Source organism: Equus caballus, chromosome 8, assembly GCF_041296265.1.
Source record: "Equus caballus isolate H_3958 breed thoroughbred chromosome 8, TB-T2T, whole genome shotgun sequence".
NCBI lineage: Eukaryota > Metazoa > Chordata > Mammalia > Perissodactyla > Equidae > Equus > Equus caballus.
The window spans coordinates 63693599-63720435 of record NC_091691.1 but is presented as its reverse complement, the minus strand read 5'-3'; the positions used below and the strand labels follow the sequence as shown (position 1 = coordinate 63720435).

The 26837-nt window shown below is 39.1% G+C and overlaps 1 protein-coding gene across 48 annotated transcripts in view; it reads right to left on the bottom strand.

Annotated features, from left to right (window-relative positions):
* Positions 1–26837, bottom strand: part of DTNA (dystrobrevin alpha) — a 359383-nt gene that overhangs the window by 30647 nt on the left and 301899 nt on the right. For 35 of the 48 annotated variants that reach the window (XM_070220869.1, XM_070220878.1, XM_070220881.1 and 32 more), the window contains 3 exons: positions 8554–8641; positions 6949–7046; positions 2078–2191 (listed from right to left, as the gene is read on the bottom strand). In XM_070220869.1, coding sequence (XP_070076970.1) covers positions 2078–2191; positions 6949–7046; positions 8554–8641 — 300 coding nt within the window. Of the gene's footprint in view, positions 1–2077; positions 2192–6948; positions 7047–8553; positions 8642–20040; positions 20134–20700; positions 20779–26837 lie in introns of all 48 variants that reach the window. The other 13 variants (XM_070220883.1, XM_070220876.1, XM_070220875.1 and 10 more) reach the window with 2 other exon arrangements.

Sequence of the window (26837 nt, the reverse complement as noted above, 5' to 3'; positions counted from 1 at the left end):
CCAGGCAGAAGAAATGTGTAGAATCGGGAGGCAGGCAAGCAAATCAGCTGGGATTTAGGTGGCTCAGGCCTCAAGCCTCAGGTGTGGGCCACCAGCTGACGGTGAGGGCCAAGAGTACAGAAGATCCTACAGAGCCAGACTCCTTAGTGTAGCTCTAGGCTCAGCTGGGGCCATGGGGATGCCCACAAGTCAGGGCCAGAGGATGGTTAGAATTACCAGTGTGTTCCAAGATAGAAACGTCAAGGAGAGAAGAAATATCAGTTGGGAAACTCATCCTCAGTGACCCAGACGCATCAAGATGCCTTCCTAGACTGTACCATCCAAAGGGAACCAAATACTTTAGAAAGCAAATGGTAACGGGGGGTGGTGGGGAGGAGGTCACTGATGAAAATGCTTATGAAGAATTCCTAGTCATCATCCCTCTAGCAGAGAATGGGACAACCAGTGGAAGAAGTAGAAAGAACATTTCAGGCAGACAAGGTACCTTGATGCACACATGAATGACTACTCTATTTCCAAGATGATTTATTCAGTTATATTTCTGTGTACATTAGACTTAACTTTCAACTTGTGAGTTTGGAAAGCCTATATAATCCTATTTGGCAAAGTATTCTTTCAAGCAGGCATTTACTTTTATATGCCTTTGAGAAGGAGAATGATATGAAATATCACTTTTTCCTCCTTTTCATTTTCATCCCTTCTGGGTGATGGTGTGGGAGAATGTGCAAGGATTTCTAACACATCTCTCTGAAGGCAGGACCAGAAATCATTTGGGATTTCTGTTTTTTCCGTTAAATTATTTTGTGATTCAAAAGTATGATGTGATCTCTTTGTATCAAGCACCCCCACAAATTGCAGGTTCTGTAATCTGATCTCCTTCCCACAACTTAAGCCTTTAGTGGGTCTGCCCCTCCAGCAGTGAGAGGTAGAATGGGTCCCAGCTGAGAGCAGGCAGGGCCTGCAGCCTGGGCCAGCTGTGCAGCTGTGCTCAGATGTTAACATATCCGAAGAGCAGGGCTGGGACGGAACCCCCCGAAACATCCATGACTATGATCAATAGGGACTTGGTAAAATCCAAACACAGCCATACAGACTCTGCTGAATTTGGTCACTTTGTATGGATGAAGCAAATGGTACTCTAATTCTGACAGGGGTTTCTGAGAAGCCCACAGCACAACTTTCCTTTTGCACGTGGGCGCGGTGGGAGGCACTGCAGTCCTCATCTGTGTCCTGCTGCTCTCTACCTTTCTGACTCGGAGAAGCGCACTGAAATTCAGGTGTTGAACCAGATGACTTTCTAAGGTCCTTTCCAACTCAAAGATTTTATGATGACAGAGCAGATAACACCAGGTCTTTTAATTCATTTGCAAAACAAGAAGGCACAAAGTCTATTTTTTAAGATCTATATGTAAAGCTATTGGAAACCAAGATTTAGAGAAAATGACTCCCTTTTATGGGTTATAGGTAAATTTTTTTAAAGGTTTTTAATTTTTTTCCTTCCCAAAGCCCCCTGGTACATAGTTGTATATTCTTAGTTGTGGGTCCTTCTAGTTGTGACATGTGGGATGCCGCCTCAGCATGGCTTGATGAGCAGTGCTATGTCTGCGCCCTGGATCCCAACCAGTGAAACCCTGGGCTGCCGCAGCGGAGCACACAAACTTAACCATTTGGCCATGGGGCCGGGCCCGGTAAATTTTCAAATGTAAAAACCTGTGATGTTTATGAGGCTGTTTGTGTGTTTGTTTCATTGACCACTTGCATCATAAACATATTATTGATAGTGCAAATGACTAAAAAGAGTTGAATTCAAATTTTTTCTAGTGAGGGATTTTGCTCCTGATCCAAAGGAACCATTTCCTTTTTTCTGTATTAAATGAAAGATTAAAATATAAACAGCCTCTTCCCCAATCCCCCAAATCTCAAAAGTTAGATATGTGATATTAAAAAAAAAGCAAACCAACGTCAGCTGCTAGGGTGTTTAGGGACCATTAGAAAATGGCCAGAAGCTCGACACTTAGACTTTATTGAAGATCTCAAACACCTGCATTCCTTGAGGTGCCTTGGGTTCCTCTCTTACCTGAGGAGCCGGAGTTCTGCCAGCAGAGTGGGGTTTTGCTGCGCCTTCTCTGGAGTGGGCTGAGAAGCTTGTTCATGCTCTAGCCGCAGCCTCTGGATCTCCTGTAAGATTTCTCTTGGGAGAGAGGAGGAAGGGAAGAAACCAGGGTCAGTTGACTTCCAGGATATCCAGGATCTAACATCCGAGCAGATCAGGGCCACTAGAACAAAGAAAGAGGGGTTCATCCTACGTTTTGGGGCAGAACAGACCCTCACTAACCAACTGTGTTTACGAGGCGTTGGCTGTAGCTAGTTGGTACTGTGGGTGAGAGGATACTGACTTCATCTCCAGAACATCCAACCATGAAGACTCTGCAGTATGTCACTGGAGCCTTCAAGCTGAGTGTTCTCACCAGGATCTAATAATCTCTCTGGTAAGTAACGTAATGCCGTGGTAATGTGTTCAACGTTGAGAAGTGCCCTGCTTAAGAGACAAAAATGCATCTTCCTATTATTTATGATCGCAGTCTGACACCATAAAGTACCGGCAGCAAGTACGAGGTGCTTGGAGGGAAAATAAGGATAAATGGTACTCTCTTCACAAAACTAAATAATCCCATTTTCTCACCAGGAATGAAATTCCTCTCACTGAACTTATCTGAGAAGCCCTCAGTTAGGCAAGATTCTTTCTCTTTTTCTTAACATTTTCAGCCTTAACGATGGATCTCAATGAGGGTAGCCTTAGAAGGAAAGTGCTTTTAAAAGGATTCACTGTAATTGAGTCTGTGACATAAGAGTGCTCTTGGCGTGACCTCTGTCAGGGGTGAGATGTGTCAGTCTATTATTGATGTTGGGGCCTGGGCTGCCCTGCACTGAGGTGAACATTAGGCCGGCCATAAAGGATAGGTGACCTGTGTAAGGCAAATTATCCTTAAGTGAGTTTGAAGCCATTAAGCAAGGTTGCAAGTCATGTGTTGTTGGGGGAAGGGTCAGTCTCCCTACCCAACAAAATGCACGAAAGCCAAAAAGACAGAACAAAGCACCAAGAATGGAAGGTGAACTTGGGGAGCAAAGGGGTTGGCTTTCCATCTGACAGACTGCTTTACAACAGTCTGCTTCACAAACACACAAGAATCAAGAAGCTAATTACCAGTCACTGCACCTCTCATGGGTATGGTGAGAAGGTTGGACCACAATTCAGTGATTTTCAACCTTTTTTTGTCCCCCTTGGTGTTCCATGATGGAAATCTTTAAAAGAAATCTTCTATGAAAACCCAATATGTCAAACAGTTAAAAGGGAGCTGCTCTGGATAAAGAAAGGCTGGGCCCCTGTGCTCCTAGGCCTTCCTCTGTCATCCTCAGGGTCCCACAGAACTCAGCCGGAACACCAGTGAACTTGGAATTCGAAGATCTCCTTCAGGGCTAACATCCTGATATTCCATGACTCCCACTAGTTCTCCTTGTTGATTCTAAGGACAGAATCGTGGCAGAGTCATTTGGCCCAAGGAAGGGAAAGAGAGAAGCAGCTCTGATAAGAAAAAATAATGGTAAGATATGTAATAAGCATTGAGCACTTAGTGTAGATCCAGGAACTGTGCTATCTTCTTTAATCTTATTTTATTTAATCCTTAGAAAAATTCTATTATATATGGGTGCTACTATTATCTGTTTCATGAATGAGGAAATCAAAGCACAGACTGGTTAATGGACTTGCCAATAGCAAGTATCTGGTAGAGGTGATTTGAACTCAAGCTGGGTAGCTCAAAGCCCGTATACATCAGACTCCCTCAGTCTTCTGGCACTTGCTCTGACTGGTGTAGCCCAGGCAGGCTGCAACTTATATAATGTAATTTGAAGAGTCCCGCTACTGCTAATACTAACCACAACTGGCTCCTGCAAGGAAGGAAGCATTATCTTCTAAAGATCAGTGCTGAAATGTCCATGATGACCTAGGGTAGTCATGAAGTGAAGTGAGGAGCTCCATCCTTCCCTGAAGTTTAGACATCTGATTATTGGGTTAATCATCACCTTGGAGACCATGAGACCCCTGGGGTGAATTTCCATGGTGCAAGAGTGTGACCTGGCTTCTGGGACATGGTTCTGGGGTCTTTGGAGAATGTGACTTTGCTGGCCTACAGTGATAAGTTCAAGATGGACTAGAACTCATCAGGCATGGGGTGCGGAACTCTAGGGGCCGTGAAAGAACTCAGGGACAGGATGAAGCTCTCTTTCTGCCATCTCTTCTCATTCCCATTTCATTACTCTCTCTCTGATCCTAAAAACCTGCATTCAGAGAATGCAATCCAAAAATGTCCTGGAAACAAGCAGTAAGAGTGATATCATGCCACAGCCAGGTTCTTTCTGCTGATTCTGGAGTCTCACATGGAGGCAGATATCCCTGGGGTATTGCCTTAAAGAAAGTCCCAATTTCCCCTCAGGTGTGCTATCCCCGTGCCTGGTGGAAGCAGAGGATTGGAAGGGAAAACAAAGTGCTTTGCGGAGGTGGGAGAGTAGGGGAACACTGCAACCAAGATAAGGTGTTTGTGGGCCTGTGAGTTTTCATTTTAGTCTTTTTCTAAGAATGCGAAAATGTGCCAACCAAATTTGTACCTTCCTTTTAATTTTTTCTCTAAAGCATACTTTGAAGAAAGTATGAAAATTTTTCATAAGCATTTTCATTGTTTCCTCCAAGTTAGCATTTGCTTTCTGAAATATTTGATTCCCTTTGGATGGTACAGTCTAGGAAGTCATCTTGGCGTGTCTGGGTCACTGAGAATAAGTTTTTCAACTGACATTTCTTCTCTCCTTGACGTTTCTATCTTGGAACTCATTGGTAATTCTAACCATCCTCTGGCCCTGACTTGTGGGCATCCCCATGGCCCCAGCTGAGCCCAGAGCTACACTAAGGAGTCTGGCTCTGTAGGATCTTCTGTACTCTTGGACCTCTCCATCAGCTGGTGGCCCACACCTGAGGCTTGAGGCCTGAGCCACCTAAATCCCAGCTGATTTGCTTGCCTGCCTCCCGATTCTACACATTTCTTCTGCCTGGACTAAGAAGAAGAAGTATCTTCCCTTGAAGGATATTTCTCTAGATACTTACAAACCACTTATTCTGTGCTCAGCACTTTCACAATTTGGGGATTTCACAGATACCCTGACATCCCAGGGTAAGAAACCCTGCTCTGGGTGTTCCAAGTCTTCTCCCTTAGTCATTTCAGACTTTCAAAGAGCTCCCAAACAACGGCCTCTTGCACAGTTACATGGGCCTTAGCTCACATTGAGGGTGCCTTGTGATACAGACACAGCAGCTCCTTATTGAAACTTTGATGGAGATCTTCTCCATCCATTACATCCTTCCTGGGCCTCTTGCTGAGAAAGCAACAGGAGAAATTTCTTTCGGCTGGGGGACAGGGAGGGGAGAAGGGAGTAGAGCTTTGCTTTTCATGAGCATGTAGTTTATTTTTATCTTAAGAGCACTATTGCCTTTCTAAATAATCATAATTCCCTTTTCTTCAAAGTATTTTCTTTTCTTTAAAGGATACTTTGACCAGTTCTCAGGTCATACTCTACAGGCATGGAACAATGATCACAACCTCCTACTTTATCATTTTGATCTCAGTAGTGGCATCAGTGTTTATGAATGGGATTAAGCATTAAGACATTTTGGTGCTATTCTAAGACATATAGAATGTACAATTTGTTCCTATGTTGGGCTTAGTCAGCATTGAGTTTGAGTTCTGACTCAGCTATTTGTTATTTTCTTACTCAATATATATTTACTGAGTCTCTACAAAGTGCCAGGCAAGGTTCTGGAATCCAGGGGCCATTTGGCATGGCTTTTGTTCTCAAAGAACTTCCATTTCAGTCAGGGAAGACAGGCAATAAACAAGGAAACAAACATATAAATGTGATTATTTCAGATTGTGATAAGTCACACACACACAGAGCTGTAACAGAGAGTGGTTCCTGGGGTGGGTGGCAGTGGGCAAGATTAGCTAGGTGGTCTTTTAGGAGGTGACATTTGAGCCGAGACCTTAACGATCAGAAGGAGCCATCCATGCAGAGACCCTGAAGAGCTTTCTAAGCTGAACTTATGAACAACCTATGTGAAGGCTATAAAGAAAGAAGGAAGCTGCACGAAGCACGAGTGTAAGGGTGGGCTGTGGCTGGAAAGGCAGACAGGAATTAGGTCAGGTAAGACCTTGCCGACCATGGTGAGAGGGGTAAGTGTTAGTCAAAGCATGATGGAAACCGTCAGAGGGTTTTGAACAGGAAATAACATGATATGGTTTGTATTTTATAAAATGACAGGTTGGATTGAGTAGTAATGGTGGAGATGAAGTGGACAGTCTTTGGGATCTGCCATTGGGGTAGACTGAACAAATCCGTGTTGAATAAAGAAAGGTCCTGCTGACGGGCTGGATCTGGAGATGTTTGGCCTGAACGACTTGATGATGGTGGTGTCATGTCAAATGCCTCTTTCAGCCTGGGGTCCTTACAGGGCCCTTCCCTGGTCAGCCTTCTACTTATCATTGGGTGGCAGAGTGACTTTTCTCCTAGCACTCAGGAAGGCCCTTCTGCATTAGATAGGTCCTTAACAAAAACAAGTGCGTCCTTAAAAGGAAGATGATACTGTCTAGGGAGAAAACATTAATTGCAGTGACATCTCAGAACTATATATATATATATATATATATATATGTATAGTTTTTTCCTGAAACTTCTGAAGATCTGAAATCTGAAGAGTAGCTTTTTGGAAGCCAGCATCACTGACTCTAGATGTTTTCTCTTAACTGTGCATACAGGGTGAAAAAGTTGGATATTTTAAAGCATGACTATAGGTTAATGAACACACGCTTTGATCAAAAAGCCAGCATGTCTAAAAAGCCTTACCTGTTCTTGTTTTCTAGTTCCGCGATCAGCTGCCTTTGTTGCTTATTTGCATCAATGGTGAAGGAGATGTCAGGAGCACTTCTCTGCTGAGTCGGCTGCTGTAAAATATGTGGTTTACATTATTTAATCCTGGGAATGGGAACTCACATGCGTTTGAGAAGACAGGAACCATGAGATATGTAGACATGAAAGAAGAAACTATTTCTATCAAAACAAAAAAGGCAAATATGTAAAATTAAATTGCTATTCCTCTCCTAAGGACCAACTTTTCTGTGGATCTGGAGCACATCTCTGCAATGGAAAGCAGAACAGAATTCTTTTTGGCAGGCAGATACACCAAACATAGGAAAAATAGTTTTTTAGCTTTCTGACTTGAAGTCTTTGGGGAGCTATTTCATTCTTGCCACGCTGTCTCCATTGCAACTATTCTCTATGTAGGTGGGTTTAAAAAATGCTTCACTGTTGAGCTGCCTTCTTCTCTAGAATTACTGTTCAATCACTGTAATGTACAATGAAAAATTTCATCGTTTTAAAGTCATCATTAATACAAATTTCCTTTTGTTAATATACTTTTAGCATTTCTTTATTCATATATGTTAATTTGCATTGATGGATACATAAATCCATATATACATACTTCTTCTACATTCATACCAACCAGCTCATCATTCCTGGTCATGAAACCAGCTTTAACAACTGGTACATAAGTCATAGCTTTCTCTATTCTTATATAATCACATATATATGTATATATATGTTCATGTATATATACACACACACACACAAATTAACTCAACAAATTATATATATATATATACACATACAAATTAACCCTTGACTAAATACACACACACACATAGACATGTATACAAATGCGGTATATATGTATTACAGAAATTCCTCAAAGTCAATATTTATTGTTTTTAAAATAAATTGAAAAATCACAACTAATCTTTCTACCAAAGAATGCCAAGCTTATAAAAATGGCACCAAGTGCCTAAGCCCAAAGACATGGGGAAACTCAGCTTGCTTTTTAAGGTCCAGAAACCTGATTGTAGGAAAGGTTAAGCTTGGCAAAGGTCTGGCTTTCATAAAGCTTTTCTGTGATTTTTAATTAGCATTTCTTTTGACAAAGAAGTGATTTGTTTTGCTAATGAAAAATCTGAGGTCCTATGTTTTATATCCTAAATGGCATTCTATAGCTAAGTTTGGCATATGGCAGCCTTGATCTGTGATCCAGGTTTTTCTTCTGATTTCATTATATAATTTTCTCTTTATAATATATATTTTACATATTGATGAAAGTAGAAACTCATCTGAGCCACTTTTGGATTTGAATCGTTGCTTTGCTCTTTACATTAGTTGATCAGGAATTATCCAGGGAAATCAGGTGTTGGGCTGGTTCAGCAATGTAGCAGAATATCTCACGGTATGATTTATGCCATACCAGAATGATAGCTGAAAAGTGAAAAAATGGAAGCAGCGGGAGGCCAGATCATTTTTAGGTCTTGCAGGCCATACAGCAGCAACTCTTCAGCTCTGCCGTTGTAGCACCAACTATAAGGATAACAATGAACACGCCATCCTCTCACTCAAACTACTTACAGACGAAGTGGACTCTGCTGCCAGTCTTGCCGCGTACCTGGCGATCAGCCTGTGCTCTTCATCAAGCCGGTTTGAACTCTCAAGCATACTATTGAGAGCAGAGCAAGAAGGAGACTGTTAGACAATGAGAAAGACTGATGTACTCATATTACCACCAGGGGGGATTTGCTATTTCAATTTTTCAGTGCAAAAATTTGAAAGCTATACAAAACCCTTTTAATGATCTCAGACTTGGAATCACAGCGTGATCTTATTTGTATCCAGGAAGCTCATTAATAAATCTTGTCTTCAGTCAATTCAATTGCCTTACTAGAAAGCTCCAAAGAAAAGTGACTTTTCTGATCAACATTTCTGATAAAAGAATATTTTCTCTTGAGTTTAATTTTATTACCTTTAACATTTCTATTTCCTTGTTATACTAGTACTACATGTCCAAAATAGGCATGTTAGAAAATATGGAAGCAAGATGAAAAAAACCCCAATTATGGTCAGCCTACAGTGATCCCCACCTCCTTGTATTCACACTTGTGTGTAATCCTTTCCCTTTAGTATGGTCTGAACTTACTGATTTGCTTCTAACAAATAGAATACAGCATAGGTAATGGAATGTCACTTCCAAGATTAGGTTATAAAAAGATCATAGCTTCCCGCTTGGGCATGTTTTCTCTGTCTTGAGCTCTTTTGGATTGCTTGCTCTGTGGGAAGCTAGCTAACGTGTCACAAGGCAGCCTGTGGAAAGGCTCATGTGATGAGGAACTGAAGCCAGTCAATAACCTTGTGAATGAATCCCCCGGGATAGAGCCTTCAGATGAGATTGCAGCCCCAGCCAACAGCTTGATTGCAACCTCATGAAAGCCCTTGAGCCACAGGCACCTAGCTAAGCTAAACCTGGATTCCCAACCCACCGTGAGATAATAAATGTTTGTTTTAAGCTGCTAAATTTTTGGGTAATTTGTTATGTAGAAATAGAGAACTAATATAATTCTCATCTAAAATATTATTACCCAGTAATATTGCCATTTGATATTTACTTCCGGAGAAGTGGAATTATAGTAGTGGCTTCTAGCAACATTAATGGGAATTGCATAGTGTCTCCTACAAATTTACAGAAATTGTTCATACTAGAATAAGGATGATCTAAGTCCCTAAAAAGCTAATGCAAATAGAAGCATTATCCACTCTCCCATTTTTCAGAAGGTCCGTAACTCAAGACTATGTTTTGGGTGCCATTAAAAAAAAATTCTATGAAACACACCAATAACACTAATCCCCTTAATAGGCTAGTTGGTCATAGTATAGTTTATCAGTTTTTATGGTGGGTATTGGGTCAGAATCAAGATTAGAAACTGGTCCCTCTCATCCCCAAATATACTTATATTTCCTCCAATGGCTCTTGTACTTAAGTCCGTTCCTTAAGAAAAAAAATTAATACTCATGATAATATATTAAAAATGACACACTTCTATGCCAATATTAAGATTGTAAAAATTATTCATTGCAAAGACTTGGATCCATATAAATTAACATACATTTATATTATTCATATGTACATTTACATATAAAGTAAACATACAACATAGTCTTCTAACCTTTGTTGTAAAGCAAGACGATGAGTGAAAATCAATATTCAGAATATTAGCTATGTCACTTCCAAATGGCCCTTCCCTGGCTGGTTGAATCCATTACTGTAACATTTTTCCTTGTCGTTTGGAAGACATTCCTGTCTCCATTATCTCGGCTCTAGTCTATCCTCCTCACATGTAAACTTTACCTGTTCTTATCTTGAATTCTTCCAGTCTAGATTTAGCCATTTTCTCTGGGCTGTGATAACTACCTGGAATATTCCTAAAATTCTCTATTTACCAAGTCACTTCTTAATCCTCAGAAAACGAGTCTTCTTTTTTCTGTTGCTCCAATGAGATAATGCAAATAAAAAGCATCAAGCTAGTATGATGTCTAGAACACATTAAGTGCTCAAAAGTGTTAGTTAACACAATATTATTATTTTGCCTCTTAAGCAAACCATTCAGATTCATTAATAATTGTTGTCTCCGTTAAAATGCCATCTACCATCTACCGTCAGCAACTATCTAGAGCAGGGCTTCTCAAACTTTAGTGCATACCCATATCACTTAGGGATCTTGTGAAAATACAGTTTTTGATTCCATAGTTGGGGGTGGTAGGGTAGGTTGGGACCTGAGAATCTGCATTTCTAACAAGTTTTCGAGATATGTTGATACTGCCCATCCAAGGACAACACTTTGAGTAGTAAAGATTTGGAAAGTATTGAAAATAAAATAGAAAATCTAAACACATGAACCCCAAATGTAAACCATACAGAAGAGATCATTTTTCATGAGTATTTAACTGATATCCATATAGCATATGTGATATTTTACAAACATTTCCTTGTGACAGAAAATTTTAGGATTCCAGGCTCACATATGTGTAGTATCAGTCCCTATGGATTGAGATTTCCATCAGCATACAAAAGACTTGGAGTAAGAAAATAATTTTAATAGTAAAAAGAATTGGTTCTGGAAAACTGATGCTTTAAAACAGATGTTTGTCTTTATAACAATGTCTGCACTCTGCAGTGGTTAAAAATAACTGAATTTATTGTTACAGCTTTAATAAGAAAGAGAAAGTTATACTGCCTTTGTTTTAAACATAAATTTACCCCACAAAGAAACAATTTAATTTGATTTTAACATGTTTATCATTTCAGGCTGGTGTTTAGAGACTACACGCCTAACTCAAGACAGTTTGTGTAGACAACAGGGCCCATTGTTCCAAGCCTAGGACCATGATCTGTTTGACTGCCTGAAAGTGACTTTGTCAAAAACATTTCTGAGTGTTTTGATAAACAAATAAGTTTTAAAAACCTTGATTAAAAAACCTCATGATAAAAGTGTCCTTTATTGTGAATGACCAGAAAGTATAAATAATATGAAGGTTACATAGAAAAAGCCTCCTGGAAATGTAAGACGTGAAGTTATGGGATTCTGTCTAGTAAGCTATAACTCATACTTCCATGCCTTTCCTCCCTCCAGCACTGAGTGAATGAGGGGTGAAGTGATATATTATCCCTTTGTGCACACAAACGATTTATGAGTCCACATGTGCCATTTCAGTATGTTCAAATTATACAAGGGTGAATGAGGCATTCCTCTGATAAATTCCATTATTTCAAGACTTCAATTACAAATAGTTGAAAACGAATGGCCAATAATCCCTAAATCATTAAAGAAATACCAATTCCCACACTTTCTCCATCCCTGGTTATTCATTTCAAGACTTTATAATCAGTAATCTTGCTACAAGACCATGATGAATTAAAAAGTGGCTGCTGTGTAGACAGCATTTCAGCATGGGGAAATCTATTATTTTGAAAGCTCTCCACTTTCTACCTTAAATGCACAGCCAGTATGTAGTGCTAAAGATTTCAAAATGGCATTCTAGGCAATTCAAGTGGTCCCAGCTAAGCTAGGGCTTACTAAATTGTGATTTAGCAAAGATTTCTGGGATCTCAGGGTTTGTTCACATTTCTTTGGTTTCTCTGCCGTCTTGTTCTGACTTCCAGGCCTGGGAAAGTCAACCAAATCATAATGTGACCCAAAGGGCACCAGAAATACTTCTATGTTTTCTCTCACTATTTTCTCCCTTTGTCTGAGTGGTAACTGGAGTTTTATCACTAGAGATTAACTTTTAAGGTCATTAGACCTCACGTACTACTCTTGTACTAAATTGCAAATAGCTAACAGGAGGATTACTGCCTGAAAGGGCATTGTTAGTTGACACTTAAGTGGAGGACTACTTTGTGAGGTTATATCCTATCTTTTGCAGTTGGTTGAGAGCAAAATGTGGTGGGATAGAGCCCTGTTCAGGCCTTCTGGAATCAGAGAGCAGAAGAGTCAGGGTGGAAAGGAATGGAGTGATTCTCGGGCCGGAGAAGTGGTTTTGTGGAACCGAAGAATGGACAGGGAAATGAACTAACTCTCAAAGCTTCAATTGTTGGCTCTTTAATGACTGGTTTGAAAGGAAAAGGCAGGAAATCACAAAATGGCTATCTTCACAGATAATAATAATAAAAACTTACCATAATAATGGCTTCTCTATAGCGATGTCTTCAAACTCCTTTAACAAGACCCTGACTTGAACTATGTTATAACTAAGTGTCCACCAAGGTCATGTGTTCTACCTTCTACAAACTCTCGTATTCCTCCTTTTCCTTCTGTTCCAATTGTCACTGATTTGCTCCAGGCCAACGCCATCATATTCTAAAGTAGCGTAAAGCCCTCTCAACAGGTCGCTCTCATTTAGACTTATTCTTCCCTCCAATTCATTTTCTATCCTGCAGTCAGTACTCTTTCAAGAGTGAAGTGGGCTGTAACAATCCTATGCATAAAATCCTTCAATACGTTCTCATTTTTGAAACTCCTAAATAAGGCTTATAAGGTCCTGCGTAATATAGCTACATCCTTTACTAGGAGCCTTACCACAGTTAAGTTCCTCAAATGCACCACATTCTCTCTGCTCTTAACAATCTTTCTGCCTCCTCTGCCCACTTCCACTTGGCTAATTCCTCTTCAGCCTGCTGTTGGCTTTCACTGTCATTTCCTACCCTCACCTCCAACCTCCAAATTTGGGCTTATTGCTCCTCATCTACTCCATAGCACTCTGCATGGCAGTTATTGCAGCTGCTATCCTTTCATATTTTAATCACCTTTTCACTTGTCTTTATTCTTCACTAAACCGTAACTTCTTTGAGGACAGAATGGTTCAGTCTTTTCACCATTAGATCTTAGCACAGTGCTTGGAATACAGCAGGAACTACCTAAGACTTAGTTGGACAAAAGAATAAATCAAGGTTAGCTCTCTCAGGCTTTCAATGTCATGGTCTTTGGCCTGCCTCTTCTCTATCCTTCTTGGCTCTGCATGTACCCTCAACACTTTGAGAAAATCAGAAGAATAGAGATGAATCACTGTACTTTAATACTAGCCATGCCATCTACAACTGAACTGTGAATTCACATTTGACAGTGTTACAAGTCGAGTCATACTCTATTGCTGCATACAGATTTCTTATCTGCTTTGTACAGGTGCTGAAGTTCACAGAAATGTCATTATACCGGTTCATATTTATCAACATCAGATCTCCCCCCCACCAGTCATGGCAAATTCTCTTTTGGTTCACATTTTGTTGTTGTTTTAAAGATTAGGAAAACAGACGGTGTCTGAAAGAGGTAAGCTCCCACTCAAAAGAAATGCTGACTCTTAGGAGGGGTGAATAACTGGTAGGGATGTTATAAAAGAGTGGGTGGGAGGTTCGACTGGATCATTTCTGGATTCAAATCCCAGCCCTTTCACTTACTAGCTGTGTGACTCTGGGCAGCTCACTTAATCTCTCTGTGCCTCAGTTTTCTCATCTATAGAACAGGGATGCAGTAGTAACTTACCTCATGGCTTGTTGAGAAAATTCCCATGTAAAGTGTTTGGAGCATGGTGAGTGTCAATGGAAGTATTCTTTTTACCCTTATCTCTAAAAAGCAGGTAATACTGTCTTGGTATGACTATTTTTGCACCATCACCTCCTTATCTATAAACTAGCTTTTTGTTCAAGAAAATATGATTGGGTACTGGCCAGTATTCTAGGTTATACCAAAAAGAAGGAAGACAGTTCAGTTGAATCAATCAAGGATTTTACGGAAGCAATAGGTGGTCTTCACATCTCTGATTTCCTCAACAAAGGAAGGAGTTAGCTTAGCGTGATAGACTTCTCTTCTTTCTCCTTGCTCCTGTGTGCAAAGCTGCCTACTGCCATGAATTTTTAATCAAAATGTCCTTTTTTGTGCAATTTATCAAGCAACATATAAGACTATGTCTCATTCCGAGTTCTTTATTTTAGCAAAGTTGGAGAAAGAACGCTCTGAAGTTCATCCATTCAACAACATTGATGAATGTCCATGAGCTATCAGATCCTTTCTGTTATACTGTAATGGACAGGTTTTACAAAATGGGATTTTAAAAGCTAACTTATTGTATGCCTTTAATCCTTGTCAAAATTAAGTGAAGGACTAACATTGAGTTATTTCCTTGTGCCCAGTACTATGCTAGTAATTTACATCAATAATCTCATCAGATTGGTAGTGTCACTCTCATTTTGCATGGAAACTTTAAATGTATTAGAATCTATAACAGGGAAATGGACTCTTCTTAAAATTAATTTATGATCTGATGATGCTGAGAAGACCTTCATGGGTACAAGGCAGCCAATGCAGACATGTGCATGGTGGTATGACATTCTTCAGATTTCTATTTCTAGGATTCTAAGGAAATGTCTTTCTCAGAAGTCTAGTTCTATAACTAAAGCTCCTAAACATTTGCTGAAGAAAAGGAGCAGTGTTAACAAGGAAATGAAAACTCATACAAAAGAGATACTGTCAGTAAGGACATAAGGATTTCTTTCTTCTTTCAACAGGCTGCAATAAACTTACATTTTTCAAAAGCAACAATATTTACTGAAAATGGTCAATCAAATCTTAGCCTACACATTAGAAGTATTAAAGGCATACAATTCAGTGGATTCAGAGTGGAAATGTGTTATTGGCTGAATTGTGTCTTCCTCCAAATTTATGTGTTGAAGCCCTAACCCCCAGGACCTTAGAAGGTGACTATGTGGAGACGGGGCTTTTAAAGAGATGATTAAAGTAAAATGAGGGCATAAGGGTGAGGCCCTACTCCAGTATGACTGGTGTCCTTACAGGAAGAGGAAGAGTACTAGGGAGGTACACGCACAGAGAAAAGGCCGTGCGAGGGCACAGTGAGAAGGGAGCCATCTGCAGGCCCAGGAGAGAGGCCTCAGGAGAAACAACCCTCTTGGCACCTTGGTCTTGGATTTCCAGCCTCCAGAACTGTGAGAAAATAAATTTCTGTTGTTCAAGCCACACAGTCTGTGGCATTTTGTTATAGTGGCCTTAGCGAACCAATACAAAGTGGAAGAGATCACAGAGCATTAAAAAATGTTTTCTATTCTTGCCCTATCACTTTCAGTTCTTTTCTTTCGCCCCCATCAGTTGCTTTTGCCACATCAGTGAATTTCTGGTGCTCGTCTTTATCCATGTTTACCACCTCTATCTATGTCAAGCTTAATATCCTGCTTTTTCATCTACTTTATACTCTAACACTAAATGTTCAATTTAAGGGCCCATTTATAATCGGTGATTTTTTTAATAGTAAAAATCATTATTTTACTAGTATAAAAGATTTTCTGAGGACTTCTAACAATTTTGTTTAGGATGAGAGGGAATTTTATACCTATAGCACTATCAATATCCTACAACATCAACAGATGTTTATTGGACACCTGCTGTGCACCAGGCACTGTGCTGGGTGCCAGAGGCATGATGATGAGCAAGTCAGAGAAGGTCCCTGCCCCGTAAGGGGAAGGTAGACAGTAAACCAACCAACCAACCAGGCAATCATTGCAGTTATGGTAAGAATGAAATAGATAGTATATCATGATAGAGACTAATACAGGATACCTAGGTGGGGAGGTACTTTTAATCTGAGATTGGAAGCCAGAGAAGGAGCCAGTGCATGCGTGTGTGGAAGGAGAGGGCAGGGGTAAAATGGGGAAGAATGTTCTAGGCATAGAGAAGAACTAGTATAATGGTCTTGAGGCAGCTTTAGGAATTGTTTTTAGGAACTGATCAAAACTCATGTGACTAAGTATTGCGATTGAGTGGGGGGACCCCCTGAGAGCTAAGGATGAGAGATGGGTAGGCAGGGGCTAGATCACGCACACGCTTGTAGGCCACGGTGAGGCATCTGGTTTGTAAACTAAGTGCCATAGGAATCTATTAAAGAGTTTTAAGCAGGCAAGCCAATAAAAATCTAGACTTCATAAATGAAACCCAGAAGTAGGCATCAAATGCACAATTTCTTATGTTTGAAGAAAACATAGAAGCAAAACAAATTTTAATCTAGTTATGTGAGATCAGGAGTCAGTAACTAAATGACAGCAATTGATCATGACATGGAAGTACAGACTAGCCTTTAACTGTACCCCCTCCCTCTCTTTCCAGGGGGTCTTTTCAGAGTTGAGAGAAATATGCCAGAAGCTTCTGAATGTTAAGTATCAAGGATATAATGACAGTAAGATTGGAAGTTCTGGGCTGGTTTCTGACCCTTTGGTCTGCCTGCTGCAGCCAGTCACTATAAACCACTGGCAAGCCCAGGCACTGGATAAACTTTAGGGAGGGCAGAAAAAGCGCTCACTGTATTACATTTTGAGACGCCTTCTTCCCCATTAGAGAAGGTGCTCGAAAACCATTAAGGCTTTTAAAACTTCACTGAATTAGGAAGACAGCAGGAATTCTCCCCTGAGCTACAGTTCATTTATTTGGCTTATCTGACATGAGAACCAACAACGACACATGGTCTTTAATTTAGCGGCAGACTATTTACAAATGAATCGGTTTCCCATTGTGTTAAGCAGTTAGTATAGGGAGAAAGCCCCCACACAGAGTTAATCAGAAGCATGTATGAATAATTAAAAAAACAAAGCTTTTAATCAAGAACATCTATTAGATTCCTGTTTGTAGATCATCTCATGAAAGGTGCACAGACAGGGAGGCTGAGGAATAGGTGTGGAAAATAGATGGGACCCGGGTCAGAAGACCTGCGTGCAAGCCCTTGCTAGCATGTGACCTTGGATAAGTCACTTAACATCTCTGAGTTGGCATTTTCTTATCAGTGAAATGGAAATAATAATATCCAACCTTACAGGGCTTTCATGAGCGAATTGAATATTGTGTGGGAAAGGGCTCTGAAATTTTTTAAGTGCTTCCTAAATGTAAAATTTATTATTCATATTCTGGCTGCTGTGATGAGATACAAGAGACTGAAGATAAAATTATTGCCCTTTTGAAGTTTACAATTAAAATGAGAAATCACAATGTATGGAACTAAATACATAAATGGTAACTTATTAACAACCACCATTCCTATTACTAGTATGTGCTCAAATATTTGTTAAAATGAAAGAAAATAATATAGTAGAATATGCAACTTCAGGAAATAGATATGTGGTGGATGCAGTGTGGAGGAGTGCCCAGAAGAGCTTTCTGGAAGGCATGTGTTTAGGTAAGTTTTATAAGAGGCGATATAGCCTAGTGGTTATGAGCTTGGGATCAGGTAGACAATGGTTAAAATCCCGGCTCCACTGTTGAGTTGCTATGTGACTGTGGGAGAGTCACGTAAACTCTCTCTATGGATACCTTTACCTATCTGTAAAACGGGGATGATAGTATTTACTCTACAGGCTTACTCTGAGGACTAGGGGAAATTATGTAAATAAAGCTTTTAACACAGTGTTTAGCATGAGGCCAGCGCTTTAAACAATGGAGCTATTATGCTCATTACCATTATATATCTCACCATAGTTGAATGATGGTAAAGCACTCTAGCTATAATGCTGATAAAGGAGGTGAGACATCACTGCATTACTTCTATAATCACGGCAGGTGTGGGGCATTGCTGTGATCTAATTAAACAGAAAGGAAAGGGAAGGAAAAAAGGAGAAATTTGAAAGAGAGGTTGGAATCTTTGAAGGACAGAAAAAGGCTATGAGAAATATGGAGGGCAGCAGCTATTAAAACACAGTCTGCTTCATTGATCAGTCTTAAATTCTGCTTTGTTTTCAAAATACAAATCTCATCTAGCTTTCATCAAGTAGATGTGAGGTGTCTCTGCTAAGACAGGTTTACGGTCTTAAGTGACCATCAAGTCAGTATGATTTATCACTTGAGTAGGGAAAAGGGCTGGTAGTGACAAAGTCTGAGCATTCCTCTTTGGAGATTTCTTTGTTACAACTTTAATTAAGAAAAGGTCAAAGAAGAGTGGGTAGAAATAACCAGAGTGTGCTTAGAATTATGGGGGAGAGGACTCAGTGTGCGATCACATCACTGCCTTCAGTCATGATTGAATCTATATCGATTACATTCTTCTTTGAAGATTACCAATACATTTTTTTTTTTTTTTTGTAATTCAGTGTTTAGTTCTATTTCAGCTGCCGTATAACATTGGGGAGCCAAACTCATTGGGAATAAGATTAAAGCTATCACTCTTCCCACTTGCAGTTTTGAGAGGTTGAGATGCGAGAAAGACGAGAAACTGTTGGATCTACGAGCTCAGAAAATTTGAACAAAGATGGGCTTAGCTGAAGAGTGCATTTTATTGCCTTAAAGAGTAGGATGTGGTATAAAATTAAACTAGTAGGCTGGTTACATATTTTTAAAGGTACCAATTAAAATAAATATGTAACTATTAAAACAAATAAATGTTCATCAACGTATCACCTAAAATCATCTCATATACTAATTTTGCAAAGATAGTTCTCAGGTGTCAGAAGCAGGAAACAGTTCAAGGCAGGAGAGTTCTCGAAACAAAGTGGCTAACAATACCAAGTGGTGAGGGCGATGAGGACAGAGCAGTGGCCATTATGTGTTTGAGGGATGCTTTCTGTGAAGTAGCAGAGGAAAAGGGTCAGCTGTTTTAAAGGGAATTTAACCTACTGGCTCACTTAATAGTTATAACTGCAAAAAATCCATGAGCCCTTAGTTCAGAGAAAATTAGAGTTATTAAGCAAAATTGAAATACTTCTAAGGAACTGGTTTGCTGAACGTGTTTGTAATATAGTAGTCTAAACTAGGCTGAAACAAATGGTAAGTATATAGTCTGTCCATTCATTTTCATTCAAATTGCAAATGTACATTTATTATTAAAACCAAGTAACTTTAACCAATGGGAGGAATCTCCTATGTCATGTCACAATTAAAATAGAAAGAGAAAAACTTTATGAACGCCTTTATCCTGGTACATAGGGCTATATGAATGCATACTTTTAACACATCTGAAGGTAAGTTTTGCATATTCTTGGACTTGAAAGCAAGCTTTATCAGATGGCTACCCAGAAACATTTGTAAGTAACAGAAGAGCAGAGAGACAATTTCTCCCATTGTTATCATTGTTAAGGGAATGATTTCCATGGTATGATCCCATCCCATCGCTTTTCTTCTTTTTCATTTCTATCTTAAGTGAATGGAGCATTGTTCAAATCAGGAGAAACATCCATGTCCTTGGCATAAGACATCACCATTGTGCAGTAATTGGACACGGCTCATGTAACACAGAAAGGACTGGTGGGACCCAGAGTCCTGTAGCCACCTGAATGCTAGGATTTAGCATGGCATCCATTTAAACAAGTTGTCCTTTTAACTAAGATATAAACAAGGATATGAATTCTAGTACATTACTGGGAAGTATCCAAACTAACGTAACAAAAGATGTCTTAAATGAATTAGTTAAAAAGTGCCTGGTGACATCTGTGGCATCCAGTTACTTTTCCCCTCGCTGAGACTGCTTGTCAAGACATCAGACTGTTCCCCTCTCTAAGGACAGTCTAGCAGCCAAACCTGCACTAACCATGATGGGTTGTTCCGGAGCATGTTGACATACAACCCGATGAGAACATGTTCATCAGCTAGCCTGTCTGCCACATTCAGGCTGTATTGTATCCTGAAACAGGGCAGGAGGAGAGAAAGGGTGTTGTTAGGAGAGGCAGACAGAAGTAAGCAGAGCAGGTAGGAGTGAGTTCGTGGTGGGAAAGGCATTTAGAAAATCAACCAAATAAAGGAAAAATAAGTGATGTTCTGTGAAAAGCACAAGCAAAATTCAAGCAAAGAAATTCACAATTCTATTTCACTTACTTTAAAAATAAAGACTTCCATTTAGGAAAAGTTACTTTTAAGAGAAAAGATTTGCATTCTTCAAACCCCTAAGGCCAAGGAATTCATCTGTACAGTAAACACATTGAAACGGGTTGCAAGCAAAAATTAAGTATTCTTTGGAAAATCAAATCTGAAGCTTAGTCATTTTAAAAAAAGAAAAGGAAATAAGGAAAAGTGGAAAACAACACAGATGTGTCTACTTAAAATAACTACTTGGTGCTGTTAATGGGGTTATAAGAGAGCTGCTTTTCTAAATCAAAGATGGTCTTTCAAACACAAAGCATTTTTGACAAAAGAAATCTCCATTTTTAGTCTTGTTAATTCAGGGTTCCAGAACACTCTGGCTTTCACTTACCCTTTGCCCTTCAGAAAAGCTGGAGCAGCCCTAGCCAGCAGTTTGTTCTGCTCTACTTCACTGTCCTTGGGAGGAGAGCTAGTTAATAAGATGGGAAAGCCAAGAAGAGCGTAAACACGGCAATGCATTCAAGAATAGAAACTGGCAACAGAAACTCCCAAGTCTAGATCCAAGCTCCATTTGGACAGCTCTCTTATTATTTTGAAATGTTCAAGATGTTTTCAGATTTCCACAGAATTGAACTAGGAATAGAAACCTGGCCTGAGAACCACAATTACAATTACATAAGCCACCATGATCTCAGATTTGACCTCTGCTATGTGCTTAACAAATAGATTGTATATGCCTAGACATAATGAAAACTCATTCAATGTTCATTACAGACTATCACATAAACAGTCCAATAGTTCACTAAGTCCTGCCAGCCTTTAGATCCCACTTAAGAAGTTTACTTCTCCAGCCTTCCCTATGTTCTAACTTTCTGTGTTGAATAGAAACTTGAAAATTACCTAGTTAGAGATTGCTGCCATATTAGCAGTACCTTACCTCAAGCACAAGTCAGCTGACTCTGACTGTGAAGCCGCAAAGACGACTTTCAGAGAAACAGAAAAATAAACCTTCGAGCCTTATAAATATACAATCATATTCCTTGTGTCTATAACTGGTGAATAGAGTCCCATCAAGATAGCAGATTCTTGTCATTTTAGACTCAGTACGAGGAACACTCATTTGATTTAGTAATTTAAATGACAGTTTTGAAGTTTAAAATGTAGTTTTATTAAAGGACAAATAGAAATATAGATAATAATTAATAAAGTGTGGCCAAGGCAAAGTCACCCAAGATCTACTGGGCATGCTTCACTGGGAAATATGGCGTTGATTCTTAGTATCACAGTTGTACCTGTAACGTGCTTAAAGACAGCTTGCTCCTTTGCAGGTTAAGAATTTGCCCTGCAACACTGGTCTACCTAAAACTATCAACTCTGCCCTACCCCCACCACAAGAATACAAAAATTAACTGTCTTTGTTTGAATACCAAATGTTTAATTATTGGCATTAAAATTACGAGAATTTACCATAAACTTTCCCAACTTTTCAAGAAGTTCTAAATATTATATATATATATATACAACATGATGTACATGATAACAATGTACAAAACCCCAGAAATTTATAAATGAATAGCATATTAGAATTATGCATATAATAGGAATTCTTATTTTATAATACTATATACAAGACTCCTTAAGTAGTGAGGTTTTTGATAAATTTAAAATCAAATTTGATTTATAAAGAAAATGTCTAGCAGAGAGTAGGCCCTCATGTTTCTTGAAAGTATGACTTCACTTGGCTTTTCAGGAATGCATCTGTTACACAAAGTACTGCTGTACTTAAAAAGTACAACTGCACACAAACAAAATTGCCTTTAAAAATGAAATTATTAATATTCTAGGAGAATTTACTTTCCTGATGATTTTAGTGATTTATTTTTAGCATACTGATTTCCACCTTCTAAGACTATGGAAGCTGCCCATCAGGACCAAATAGACATCTTAAGTCATCATAGTTGATGTTTTCCCAACATCTCACGGAAACAGCATTCCAAACCTTGTCTCCTGAAGCATATCCCTCTGTGTTCATTAACCAGTAACTACAGTCTCCCTGCTGCCCAATTACCTCCCCCCAACTTGTTTTTCATACTCAAGATTGAGGTACCTACTACATAATTGATTTCAGATGCCTGCAAAACTCAAAACCCTGTGAAATATCAGTGATTCTAGCCTCCAAATTAAACTACTTCCCTGCTTTGTTATGCTTTTTTGCCCCTTGAATCCCAGAAATTGTGGTGATAGTTCCTTAAATTAAAAGCCTAATAAATACACAGGTACAGGTACGACCTCTGATGCTGAATACACAGGAAGAAAGAAAGGATCAGCAGACAAAAGAAACACAAGAAGATCAACCAGAAGGATGTGTTTGCTCCAAATTTCTCTGGTGAAGACTTGTGGGAAGAAGGCAATGTGTCAATAAAGCTCCAGAAGTGCCATCCTACCACCTGGTCACTAGTACTAGCACTGGGGAAGCCTTGCTGACATCAGTGTGATGTAGGGGCTGGTGGTAGGAAGGGAGCAATTGCCCAGATTTTCCTTTGGTGGCCTTATTCTTTCTTTCTCTCCAATTCATTGGGCCCCTCTCTCCTTCCTCTACTTTATTTGCCTGTCTGCCCTCTTCTTTTTCTTCCTTCTTCTTCCCGAGTCCCTTCTTTCCTCAAGGGAATGGGCAGATATTCTATGCAGACTCATTTCTTTCCCTTTTATTGTCAATGTCTTTCCATTGGCCCTTGACAGTGTTGCTTTAAACTCTTTCACGTTCCTTTCCCTTCCCACATGAATTCTTGAGAAAACCAATTTTTGGAAAATATGGGGATTACACTATCTGCATTTATGAGTCTGTGGAAATAAACCATAATTTCATTTTGCTATAGCTCTCAATTTCTAGTCCCAGAGCATTTCCAAGTTTTGGTACTCACTGTCCACAAAGTTTCTGTACTTCCCAAACTAGCCTCAAATTCTTCTCCTCATCACCTATTTCTGGGAAGCCAAAAATATGACCATGTATAGAGGAAGCCAACGCATGACAAAAATAAGAAAAAAAAGCCGCTCTTTCAAAACAAAATGGATCAGGAGAACTGACCGGGAGGCAGGTTTCACTTAAAACTTGGGTCTATAAAGACTTCTCATGTCAAGTATCTTCACCAGAATTTCTTTAGCAGCTCTTAAAGAGCTTGAAGAAAGGAAACAAAGTGAAAAAATTTTCTCCTGAGTTGTTGTGAAAATAGTGACAATATGTAGTTTATTATGATCTCTTCAAAGCAATGTACTCACACAATATTTTATAGAATAATTTAGACTTTTAAACTTTCATTTTGTAGCACAGTAGTCGCTTGGAGAGTCAGGTGATATTTCCAATTCATGTGGCCTTTGGGATCAAGCACATGGGAACCTAAGACCCTATTGAGAAAGGAGTGCGACCGGCATGTCAGTACGTCAGAGTGCCACGACGGCCTTCTCCAAACTCAAGCTCTAAAATCTTCTCCATCTTCTACTTGCCCTGTCTTCAAATTTAAACGCACTCTTCCTTTTAACCTCTGAAACTGGGAACTAGTTGGGGATCCTCCTGAGCATGGGTGATAAATCTTTTCTAATCTGAGTTACAAAGAGAAGCAAGGCTACTATCCTTAAAATTCTATGTATATATATATATGTATATTTTCTTTCTTATTATTGTCAATTTCTTTTCACTAGGCCCTTGACAATGTATAAGCACATCCCTCTGCATACATATTATCATTATTGGTGTGATGACAATCATTACCTGAAGGGTATGAAAAGGGAAATTTTGAAGTTTTTGGGTTCTGCTGAAAGAAAAGAGGCAGGAAATATTCCTTTAGACTATTTTTTTTTTCCTAAACAATTCTCTATTTTCTCACCAATTCCTTTTTTTTTTTTTTTAAGGATTTTTTATTTTTTTTTTCCTTTTTCTCCCCAAAGCCCCCCAGTACATAGTTGTACATTCTTCGTTGTGGGTCCTTCTAGTTGTGGCATGTGGGACGCTGCCTCAGCGTGGTTTGATGAGCAGTGCCATGTCCGCGCCCAGGATTCGAACCAACGAAACACTGGGCCGCCTGCAGCGGAGCGCGCGGACTTAACCACTCGGCCACGGGGCCAGCCCCTCACCGATTCCTTTTTAGACCTCTGAAAAATAGCTTATATAAAGATAAATGGCATTCTTCCAATAGTTTTCATGCACACACACACACACAATGACCCAATGGGTTCTAGAAGGATAGAATAATTTCAAAACATTTTATATTTATTTATTTAAATTCATCCTTTAGTTCGGAAGAGTGAAACTGATGCCAGTATTTTTGTTTAAATGTAAACATTTTAGTGGTGTCCTAAGGTGACAAAATCATACAAAAATGCTCCCTGGATTTTTGCTTAAACTGGAAATACATTTTTAAAAACCACTTTTGCTTGTTGGATTACTATATTAGCCCTGATCAAAGATTTCTTTCTTTTACTGAATATGAAAGTAAAAGGATTTAAATAAAAGTCTTGGATGCAGTCTCACAGAGCAATAATATTATATAAATAAATTATGTAATGTGGAATAATTATCATCACAATGGCTAAATGGAAAAAGATATTTGAACCATGGCAAATTAAAAACAGATATTTTCACTTTTATCAATTCTTAAATAATCGGTATGTTTGTGTGGGGTTTGGGCTTGTGAAGAATGGCTTGTAAAGTTGGCTCCCTCCTCAAGTAACTGTCAATTGTGAATAACATTTTGCTTCTCACTATAATGAACACAGTCTAGTAACAAGGTCATCAAACTAATTTAAATACAATAAAAGAGTCCACAAGTCCGTTTTGTCAAGAGATAATTTCTTAAAAAATTCTCTTTCCGGGGCTGGCCCCGTGGCCGAGTGGTTAAGTTCGCACGCTCCGCTGCAGGCGGCCCAGTGTTTCGTTGGTTCGAATCCTGGGCGCGGACATGACACTGCTCATCAAACCACGCTGAGGCAGCGTCCCACATGCCACAACTAGAAGGACCCACAACGAAGACTATACAACTATGTACCGGGGGGCTTTGGGGAGAAAAAGGAAAAAATAAAATCTTTAAAAAAAAAAAATTCTCTTTCCCTTTCTTTTTCTAGCTTTCAATATCTTAGATCTGAAACATAAAATATCTGCCACATGCAAAGCAGCAAAAAAGCCTAAAAAATAATCTAGTGTCCCAGGGGAAACCTAGTTGTCATCAATTCAGGCTGGCATGAAAGTCGAACCATCTTAAGCAGGTAGCATGGAAGAAACAATAAGAGTTCTTAGGTCATATTTGATTTACTACATTTACTATGTTGTCCTCCAGATATCACCAACCCATATCAATTGTATTTTTGCCAAGAGAACCTCTAGAACAGTTTACTGGGTACAGGGCATGCACAGACAACAGCTAAATCAACTCTAGTAAGAGAATAAAGGTTATTGAAGTGAAGAAGAAGCTGACTGTGGCTTTAATTATGTATTAACATTTTAGTATAGGAAATAGAGTTGAGTGTGAAGACCAGTGTAACTCAAATTTGAAAAAAATCTAGCATATTAGTGGATTTCTGAGGCTACATGGAATAAAGAATTATCTGCAGAGAGCGATTATTTCAAATTTCATGAAATTTCGAACTTGCCCGAAAAGTGTGAAAAGAACGAAGAAATCTTCAGGTGGCTGATTTACAAGTTTTTCTATTTTATGATGTTGATTTATAGACTTATCTATTTTCCTGACTGAAAAGGGATGGGTTTTAATCTTAGAGAAAATTAATCATGGAGAAAACTTTGATTTTTCAGAAGCAAAGGCTGAATTCAGTACCTCAATTTTATTTCTATTCACTTTAGATTACCAAAGCAAAAATGCTTAAAATTTAGTTTGAACATTTTAAGTTAGATTAAAAACCTGGGTTGTTAGGTAGAGAATCTTTGGTTAAGCAAAGTGTTTGGAAAAACGGAAAAAGACACAGTGAATTAGCCTTTCTGTGGTTGAAAACCCAAACCAATCAACCAACTGACCAACCAGTCAGCCAACAAAAATAACTCACAAATGCTGCCCCACTGGGAAGACTCAGGATTGGGGAGGTGCTTGGGGTGGGTGGTATGCCTTTCCCTTACGCACTATAGAGCTGAATATAGTATTAGTAATTAACCAAGTGTTATTGTGACAAACCAGAAAATACCGTATTTGATTGTATTCAACACATTCTATGAGTCAGAAGCAATTTTCTAACATTTGAGAGAGTGATAAGAACTGGCTAGATGCTACATAGAATAGCCAACTTGATTCCTTTTGTGAGTGGTTACTGCTTTAGAGGTTGTAACTGTAGAAATACCTGTGAAATCTTTAAGTGGTATTTCTGATATCGGAGGTAAAAGAAACTAGCCATTCAAACTTTCAGAGCATCCTTATTATGGCTAATGAAGAAGATGGCCATAATTAAAGAAATTTTTTTTACATAGGAAAGGACTAGTTAACTCTCTCACATAAACTAGGCAAGGATTTTGGCAAGATAATTAAGATTTTT